General features: G+C 41.6%; 2 protein-coding genes across 3 annotated transcripts in view; both read left to right on the top strand.

Annotated features, from left to right (window-relative positions):
* Window positions 1-97: 97 nt before the first annotated feature.
* Window positions 98-5,971, top strand: ube2ka (ubiquitin-conjugating enzyme E2Ka (UBC1 homolog, yeast)). Of its 2 annotated transcripts, none has more exons than XM_035668750.1 (7): window positions 98-493; window positions 1,200-1,293; window positions 1,516-1,574; window positions 1,685-1,767; window positions 2,231-2,330; window positions 4,398-4,526; window positions 4,628-5,971. In XM_035668750.1, the coding sequence occupies exons 1-7, from the start codon at window positions 431-433 to the stop codon at window positions 4,700-4,702; spliced, it is 603 nt and encodes a 200-aa protein (XP_035524643.1). In that variant the 5' UTR covers window positions 98-430; the 3' UTR covers window positions 4,703-5,971. The 2 variants fall into 2 exon arrangements, with proteins under 2 accessions (XP_035524643.1, XP_035524644.1); XM_035668751.1 differs by lacking the exon at window positions 98-493 and adding an exon at window positions 643-903.
* Window positions 5,972-9,399: 3,428 nt separating this feature from the next.
* LOC118333204 (neuronal acetylcholine receptor subunit alpha-9-II) overlaps window positions 9,400-10,080 on the top strand; it is a 5,091-nt gene continuing 4,410 nt past the window's right edge. Inside the window, exon 1 of the mRNA XM_035668749.1 lies at window positions 9,400-9,767. Coding sequence (XP_035524642.1) covers window positions 9,719-9,767 — 49 coding nt within the window. The 5' untranslated portion in view covers window positions 9,400-9,718. The remainder of the gene's footprint in view (window positions 9,768-10,080) is intronic.

Genomic DNA, 10,080 nt, shown 5'->3' with positions numbered 1-10,080 from the left:
AATTGAAAATAAATTATTCATCACGAACCGAGCAGCCAATGGGAGAAGGCGCTCGGGATGGCAATACAGATCACGTGACCTCCTCTCCTCCAGACTGCATGCAGTTTGGTATTAAAATGTTTCCAGTACCACCAACCATTGTGTTGTTACACATTTGAGATGATAGACACACGTTGAGCTGAGGGTTTTTGGTTTTTTTTTGTGGAGGGGGCGATTCAAACCAACCGCACTGGCAACCAGGCACAGACGGTGAACAACGTTGCAGCTGTTCATTTTTGAGGTTGTATCCACACACACACACACACACACAAAAAAAAAGTGTGCAGAGAGAGAGAGAGAGAGCTACTGTAGAGACAGAGCGAGCTTAGCTAACGATAGTCAGGTCGGACGGCGGCGAGGCCCCAACCGGACGGGAAACACCGGGGAAACCATGGCCAACATCGCAGTACAGAGGATAAAACGGGAATTCAAGGAGGTGCTCAAAAGCGAAGAGGTTGGTGGTCCACGTTTTGCTGGCTAATGTAACTGTCCTCCCCGCACCCCCTTACACCCACCCACCCTTTTATCGTTTGTTTGTTTGTTTTCCACCCTTTCTCTGTGACTCGGAGGGTTTGAATGTCGCTGTCAGCTGTCAGCTCCCTGGTCACCGAGCTGCTAGCTGCTAGCTCCCTGTGTCAGACGCGGCGCTGCATCCGGCTTTCACGAGTAGCTGCTAACGCTAGCTGCTCTCCGTGTGTAGGGGGGAGTTAAAGCCAAGGACGCTGCTGTTGTTTTATTTCCTCTATCAGGTTATAGGGAGCATCACCGGGAAGCCTCGGGTTCGTGTTTGCTAACGGAACTGGCTGGTTTACCCTAACCCTGCTGCGGGGACGGTGCTAGCCGTGTTAGCAGAAAGAGGGGTTGGTGTGTATCCGCGTGTAGTGCTGGAGGGGTCGCACTCACTGTCGTCCCCCTGCTCTGCTCACATTCCTCCTCTTTTCACGTTAAAGCACCTATTTGTGTGTGGATCTGTGTAATGTGTGCAACAAGTTGGGGTCAACTAATGCTGCGGTGTGGGGAGGAGGAGAGGGGGAGTAAGGGGAGGTGGGGGGGTGTCAACTTATGCTGCATTGGCATGTTTGAGTTTGACAGCAAGCTTGATTAACACTTTGCAGCCTGCTGAAGTTAAAATGCTTCTTCTTTTTTTTTGCCCTTTTCAGACGAGCAAAAACCAGATAAAGGTGGATCTGGTGGATGAGAACTTCACAGAACTTAAGGGGGAGATAGCAGGCCCACCTGACACACCGTATGAAGGTGAGGGGCTCATTTAGAGACACTAACTTGTCTGCATGGTTGCACAGTTGTGTTATGTGATCGCAGGAGTCACTGACAATAACTGAAGGCATCACCTGCTAACTATTTAACCCCTTTAATAATGTAGATTAAACATGTTGCATCTTAACAACCACTCTTTTCTTTTTTTTTTTGTATCGCATGCTTGTCTTAAATAATTATAATACCTTTCTTTTCTTCCAGGGGGTAGATATCAACTAGAAATTAAAATTCCAGAGACGTATCCATTCAATCCACCCAAGGTAGGGATTCGTAACTGTTGTTCTTTCCGGATGTTGCCTAAAGAAATTTCCCACTACCGCGCAAATCCGCAAATGATTTTCTTTCGTCCTGTTTTCAATGAATCTCTCAGGTGCGGTTCATCACAAAGATCTGGCATCCCAACATCAGCTCAGTCACAGGTGCAATATGTCTGGACATTCTCAAAGACCAGTGGTGAGTGAATGTGCGCCAGCATTCCTGACATTCTTCATCCATCATACATCCGTCATGAAATACTTTTCCTAGTAGTCAAAGTGTTTTCCCTACCACAGCCAGAGCCATTACTAAGTTGCTGTTCTAAGGCCAACTTTAAAGCTGTGCACATACCCCCAAAACGCATTGATACAAACTGTAACCTTCTTATAACAATACAATATAAAACATAGGCACAATAAAGTTAAATAGGTGAGTGATGTGGAAAGTAGTTGTTATCATTAATCCCAGTTTTTAGATACAATAATAAGTGTGCAGGCATACTTACTTTGAAGGTATTTAATTGGTCCAATGTCGTGTTGAGTGTTAAAAATATACCTCCACTGCTCCCATGCAATAGTAGAAACCTTTGAGGTAACGCTGTCGGAGTAAAGTTGACATCATTTTGGCGTCGCACTGAACGGTCACCTGTGTGTTCTTTCAGGGCAGCAGCTATGACACTGAGGACGGTCCTCCTGTCACTACAAGCCTTACTGGCAGCCGCAGAACCAGATGATCCACAGGACGCAGTGGTAGCCAATCAGGTGGGTGTGCATGTCTGCTTTATGGTTTTGATTTGTGTCTAGTTTTTCAAGCAGAGCAACATATGGATATGGATAACTGTTTTACCGCCATCTGACACTAGATCTCTTCAAGGAATTCGGTTGCGATTGCGATACAGCTCGAATGCTTCCTGGTTGTAACGGCTTCAGTTACAGTTATATGATACAATTTTCTGAACTGATTACACCAGGAGTTCCCAACTTATTACGACAGTTTAATAACTCTCGTAACCTTAGCGTTCAGAGTGATGTGCTGTTAGTGTAACCCTGGTACGGTTGGGCACATCTGTGTTTGACTGAGAGACATGTCCACACTGCTAATGATTGTTACTCCCACCCAAAATACTGTCACCTCACTGGAAGAATTGGTCAAAAATATTGTGTTACTTGGTGTCAGTATAATGTAATGCTACTGTTGCACCTGCCAAGGCCAACTATTTACTACTTCCAGCTAGTGGATGGAGCTTGTTCATAGACTGCTATAGAGCTGGTTCAATTAATCGATTAGTCGATCGACAGAAAATGAATCTGCAACTCTTCTGATAATCAACTCATTTTTTAAGGCATTTTACAGGCAAAAGTTCCCCAAATTTGTAAGTTCCGAGTTCTCAAATGTGAGATGTTGCCTGCTTCCCTTTCTTGGTCTCACATTATAGTAAATGGAATATCATTGGGTTTTCAACTGTTGGTCGCACAAAATAAGACGTTTAAGTCACCTGGGGTTCAATGATATTGTGATGTGGGTTTTTATGATTTATTGAGGAAAAAAGATTAACAGACAATGGGAATGTATTCCATAGTTGTTGCCCCAGGCTGCTGTGAAAGACTGGTGAGTAGAGCAGGAAGGTCCTTTGCTTTTTCTACCTCAACACATGTTTGCTATAAGTTATACATGGACGGTATGACACCCTCACACATTTGCCCCTGTCAGCAGGATGTATCAAAATCCTGTGAATGGGTTTCTATGAAAACTAGTTGGACACTTAAGGTTAATCCTAAGTAACCATTGCCTAATATTTCTACTGTTAGGTTTCTTTAATGCAACTCTGATGTTAATTGTCATGAAGTTTTTGTTTCGACGTTTATGTCAGGTTCTCCTGTGTGTTGCCGTGGATTGTTACTCTACATGCTCTTATACAGGTGGATGAGTTATGCTTTTTCTGTGTTGCACATCAGTTAATTGTTGCATGTTAAGCAATCGGTGCAATACTAGTAAAGGGAAACTGTTGAGAAATGTATGTAGGCAGTAAGCTGTTTGCCCTACTCTACTGAACACATTATAACACCTACCTACTATCACCAATCCCTAGTGTAGTAAAAGTCATCTATCGCTTACCAACCCACATCCCAATGAAACATACTTGACGGAATGAAATAAGGTTAGATAATATTTAGTACAGTACAAAATGGTTTTTGTTTTGTAGCTGTCCAGTGATATTTATAAACCTAGTTTATATTATCGAACGTTAAGCATTTGGTCAGAGGCCCCAAAATGGTGAAGAAACCGAAGGCGGTTCAGGGTGGGTCGGAAGATGTTGGACCTTTTTTTTTTTTTAAATTCTTTTATAGCTGCCTTGAAAACACTGCATTAACATTATGTGGTTACTCTGACACTTTGAAGTGAGTTGTTGAGTCCAAAAGCTGAGACAAAGCTGTAATTTATTTCTTTTTATTTACGTTACAGTTTAAATAGTAACAGTTTATGATGATTGGAAATCTACATTACGTTTAAAGAATGCAAACACAGCGTAGAAACAGAACACTGGGCAGAATTAACAATTGCAGCTCTACTTGTTCCTCTGGCTCTGAATGTCTCAGCAGCTTTACAATGTGCTGTGAATTATTTTATTGGCAGTCTGTTGTGGAGCAACATTTAAAAAATATTTTATAGATGGTTCTTAAGTGCTCTACTGCTCTGCTTGAAGACACATATGTGCTGGGGGATCTAAACTAAGTAGAAAAGCACCATGTTTTAGTTGTTGACAGTGGTAAGCTGAACCCCTTTCACACAAGCCTGCTGTTGTTTTTCCACATTTGTTCATCACACAGTACAAGCAGAACCCAGAGATGTTCAAACAGACGGCGAGGCTCTGGTCTCACGTCTATGCAGGCGCTCCCGTCTCCAGTCCGGAGTACACACGCAAAATAGACAAACTCTGTGCCATGGGCTTTGAAAAAGTAAGACTCTTCTCCTCCCGCACTACTGTGCATTGCACTGCTGAATTCTGCTGCAAAGTTGAACTGAATGGTCTCTGAATGGTTTTTGTTTCTCTTCCCAGAATGCAGTAATAGTGGCGTTGTCGTCGAAATCCTGGGACGTGGAGACAGCGACAGAGCTACTGCTCAGTAACTGAATCTTGACACCCTCTTCATCTTCATCTTCCTCTTGATCCCTATCTCTCCTCCTCCTCACACAGTCACACCCTCTCTCCTCCAAATTCCTGCTGTCTCAAGGCGTCCTTCCCCCTGTTGTTTCACAGTGGACTCCTCGCCTCCACGCTTCCCTTCTTCTCCACCCCTCTCCCTCCTTTATCCCCCTCTGTGTGGCATCTTGTCCTCCGCGCTCATCACCTCTGCTGTACCACACTCCAGTTCGCTCTGTGAGCTCTTATCTCTGGTTTCTTTAAGTCCATTCAACATTCCACTCCGTGCTACAATCAGAAGTTCAACCACATCTCGCCCCACTCTTTTGAAGCAAATGCCAGACTTAAGACCCCGCCCACGCCCGCCAGTCTCCCAGCTTTCCTGGCTGTGTCCAAGAAGCGGCTGTGGCTTATCCTTGCCTATGCAGTGCATTTACTTTCATTTGTGAGAACCTTTTGTAGGAGAGAGTCGAGCCGTTGTAGGAGGCTCTTTTGAACATGGTTACGATTTGTACACACTGTTGGGCTGCTTTTCTAAACAGGGATTGAGTCCTCGATATACCACATTTTTAAATTGATATCTCTTATAAAATGTTCTTGTGCTGTGTCCAACATCACTATGTTCACTCATCCTTATACAATAAACACTCAGTATTTTGGGCGTACTCTAAAATGAGTAGTAAATAGATATTTCTGGAATCTTTTGAATCATTATCTTGTTCCATCACTGGGGAATTTTTAGGGAACGTTTTTCACTTAAAATTTAGTAAATGTAGTGCATCAGATAGAAAATAAGGAGTTATTCACACGTACTTGAAAGAGTCTTATTCCCTGTTCTGGAAACCAGCTCATCAAGTGTCACTGAGGTGTTCACACAGTAGCCATACTCATTCTCATGCCACGTTTGCCCCTCTTCAACTGTCTGACGAGCCCAAAGCAGCAAACCCCAGCGCCCAATCCCCACACCTGTTCTTGACATGGCTTACTTCACCTGTCCCCCACATTTTTTAAAACTTTTATTTGGTTTTGGCCTCCTGCAGGAATACATTTGGATTCTTGTTTTTAAACTGAAAGAACACAAAACAAACAAACAAACAAAAAAAAAACATGTTCAGCTGTAACACAACTTGTCACCAAGTCCGGATGGAAATAGTTCAAAAACGAGTTTGAAAAATATTGCATCATCTTAACTACGCCAACAGATAAATATGTCAAAATGATTAATCTGTAAATAAAGATATTAAAGTCTGTGTAAATTAATCCGCACTCTGTCCTTTCATTGATGTGTCTTAGCAGTGATGTTTGATGATTCTCTGGAAGTGGAATTATTTCCCTCTGTCTAGGAAGCAAGAAACAACAAAAAACTACCTGACAACAATGTAACATTCTGTCCGTACGTCGCAGCCAGCTTGAACTCAGTCACAATATTGATAAACAGAGAAACTGCTTATGCTTAGTATTTACGATTCAACGTGCAGGGTTTGATCAGTCTTAAAGTCTTGAAAGTTTGGAAAATGCTTAATTTTAACCGTTAGAGTCAAAGAGAGAGGCCAGAAAATGCTCTATCGCTAGGTGTAGCAACTTCTCTGACCCTCTTTGTGACTTTTTATGAAAAGCAACGAGCGGCAAATTTTGCGACTTATTCAGACTATGATGGAAAAGGGGTGAAATATATTTAAACTATATTGTAATTCATTCCCATGTGTGCTGCTCTCTGCTGCAGTGTACTGCCAACAGCAGCGGGGTCTCTCTCTCCTCTTGTGCAGTCAGTCGGTGTGGCGTATGGGGAACGTTTGCGCCCTCTCACTCTTTCTCTCTGGATCTTTGGAGCTTTGAGCTTGTAAATATTTACATAGTTTCTCCTCCCTCACTTTGTAGATTTTTTTTTTTTTTTACTTTAAATATACCATTTCCCTATAGTGAGTTTGTGTATGTAACGTTATATTTCCGTATAACAATCAGAAACAGGTTTGCATTTGTACTGCAGTTTGCAGTGATGCATTTATTGATCAGTTAACCAAGTGACAGCAACTCAACCAATGACTAGAAGACTAATGGAAACAGATTATGGCCAAACCCCCAGGAAAAAGGTTTTTTTCAGATAAAAGTGAAAGGAACAACTAGCAGAACTTCCATGGCAGACCAGAGTTAGTCATGAAATAATGGGAGATACTGAAGCAAAGTTATTCAATTATATTTATATGTAGAATGGAAAAAAGGAACTTCAATTTGGGACAATTGTTAAGTCTGGGACAGCCGAAAGTGCAATTCAGGACAATTCTGGGACACTGACAGAAAATATTTCAAACCTTGTTGGGAATATGCTTAAATTCATAAAATCTCCTCTAAACCAAAAATGTTTTAATTGAAATGAAACGATCCCCTCATCATATTTGTTTGCCTGGCTTGTTCCCTCACCGTTCATGGGTAGATAAATCCTCTGTTAATCCCTCTGTAAATTAGCAAGCATTAAATACTAATGATCAAAACATACAATGTTAATAAGAACGGCTCATAAAATAAACAAAGTAACAATATACCTTGATTGCTGTGGGTGTAAAGGAATGCTGTAAACTACGCATTTTTCACAATTGGATTTAGTAATTTAGATGTGATGATAAAGACTTCAAGGCTGGAAATGTTTGGTTTAGGTACCTAGAAAAGTGCTTGAATTTGAATCTTAAAAAGCTGTGAAAACCCTAGACTTGTGTTTATAAGCCTCTTTGACTGTGCCTTCATTTGAATAAAAACTAGGGTGAGACACTAGATTTACAGGACCAACAGAAATTAAACCTACAGGGAATTACGTTGCCAGTCCAAACGGAGCTGGCAAGCCAATTTAGATGAAGAATGTGCATGCAGAAGAACTGAAGATTGGATTATGTATATACTGGGAGTTTGCCCTTCTGTACAGTAGTACTTTGGACTTGTACAGTAGCATTGCACTGCAGTTGCATAAGGTTGTGCAAGCGCTCTTTTTTTGTGCACTTAGAACCTCAGCGAGGAAGTGATACAGGCACTTAAAATGTTCAGATCACCTTTAGATAGTGGGCACACTGAGAATGAGCACAACAACAGATGGCCTGCTTGGTAGCATGTTGTGCCATGTCGAACCTCTCCAAGAAACCCTGGCAGTAATCTGAACACCGCATACTCGCACCAAAACAGGAGAAAAGCCGCCACTGATGTGTTTATGTGTCCTCATCAACAGCAGTGTGTGCTGTAGATCCATCAAGGGATGTCAGTGACAATATCAGAGTGCATTTAACTTAACAGCAGTGCACCTGCTGCACGCTAAACCAGCCTCAGGTTTCCAAGGCATCCCGAGTGACAAAAGCTCATTTTGTATCCTTCCACTGGATGCTGGCATATCTCTCTAGTATATCTACCATCTGGAACTCCTCCAAGCATCCCAGCGCGCAGGACTGTTCGACATAGGGCTGAATACATGGGGGGAAAAAGAGCACACTTCCTGGCTCATCTAATGCCACTGAGATAATGACTTCTCTGCGCTGTTAATATGCGTTCAAAACAAATTAAGTTGCTTGATTATTAAAGTTTTAAAGGTTCCATAGTACTGACTCCTCCACAGAATATCTCCTTGGATACACGTTTCCAGTCATGCCAGAATAGATTCATTTTGATTTTTGGACACATTGGAAAATAGAGATGACTCACACAGTATTGCTGTTGGGAATTATATCATCTGTGATGTAACGGTGAGGTTATGGCCTTTTAGGAAAAAAACAACTTTTATTATGGAAATACTGCTCCTAAATTGAATTTACTTTTGTGTGTTTTGTCTGTTTAGATGAACATTTTTATAGTACTGCTGTAGGGCAGAATGTATTTTTTTTTTATGTTTAGCTAGTACTTTAATTAATCCATAAACCCTCCTGCGATGGACTGTTTGACTCCCATCTGTCTGCAAAAAGACCCCATAGCATTTAAACCTGCCCCATTTAAATAATAGAGGATACATCTGGAATTGCAGGCATAATGTCTTTAAGTGAGAGATCTATGACCTTTTATTAATGAGTTATGTTTACAACTCCCACTGGAAGGCCTAGACAATCTACAAACTCACAGGGCAATAAAATATTGTTTTTATTTGGAGATTTGTATTATTTAGCCAAGGTCACTGTGACTCATTCCAAACACAAGTAACTTGATTCAAAATGTTTTAAATAGGCCTAGCTGATTTTCTCTGATCAACAGTGTAAAATTACTAAGGTAAATATAGGCGTATAATTAATTAAAATTAAAAAATAAATTAAACATTAATGTTATTTCTTTTGATAAAAGTTTATGTGTTCATTTATATCTGGTGTTTACCTCATGTTTATTTCTGACTGGCCCTGACTGACCTGTACTTCCTGCGGTGCATCAGTACCTTCAGCAGAAAATATGACTGGCATTCAGATTTAACTGTAAACAAAAAACATTTTAATTTATTTAATTATTTTCAACTTTTAATGTAGAGAAGACAACTTGCAGAAAGCTTTGCCGTCACTTTACAATTGCCACCATGAGTAGAGTTAATACTAATAATTTCTTTCCACATCTAAAGAACTGCCATAACATGAATCCAGCGCCACCTGACTGATGGTCTGTATGGTGATTTTCCCGTCGTGTGTCCTCCATATGTCGTCGGAGGAAGCGTGCAGCCAGGTGGGCAGCAGGCGTTTGATTGACAGGTGAATAGCCCAGTGTGTGGTGAGGCGATGATTCGTGGGCATCCTGTTTCTCTCAGTCTGCTGCTGTGGCTATGTGATAGCCGGAGTTTTATTCCCTGTCTCAGTCAGCAGACATGCTGCCTCCCCTGCCAAGCGTTAAGAGCTGGCTTGACCGTGAGGACGTCCAGATGAAACGGTGTCCTGCTATCTGCAACTGAGTTCAACTGGGGTTGAACGGGCATCATGTAGACCTGTTAGGGGAAGAAACTAAAGGACCGTTAGATTTCTGGTCGCTGTTACCTTTTATTTATCCTTTTTGGGGTGTTCAGAAATGCTCAAGATGATTCCAATAATCTGTCTGGCCATGCTGCTTCCTGAAGGTGAGTCAGACGATCCTGCATGCAGGCAAATGAAACGTCTCTGTGCAGTTGTTAATGAGTTAAAGACGTTGTGCTGGTTTAAACTTGTGCACACATGCTTTTCCTTTGGTTGAGACAGAAACCGCCGAGGTTTATCGGTGACCATTGCTTTGCGCGTAATTACGCACAAACCGCGGTGCCTTTCAGGTAAAGAGCAGTCACATTGATGTAAAATGTTGGCTTTCAATCCAATACATCAAACAATTTAAAGAATATTTTGAAGGCAAACACATTTGTTTGAGAATGTATGAACATTTTTTATTATAAACGCCCT

This window comes from Morone saxatilis, unplaced genomic scaffold (assembly GCF_004916995.1).
Source record: "Morone saxatilis isolate NCDOM2014 unplaced genomic scaffold, NCSU_SB_2.0 Contig22, whole genome shotgun sequence".
Classification (NCBI taxonomy): domain Eukaryota; kingdom Metazoa; phylum Chordata; class Actinopteri; family Moronidae; genus Morone; species Morone saxatilis.
This window is presented reverse-complemented; position numbering and strand designations above follow the sequence as displayed.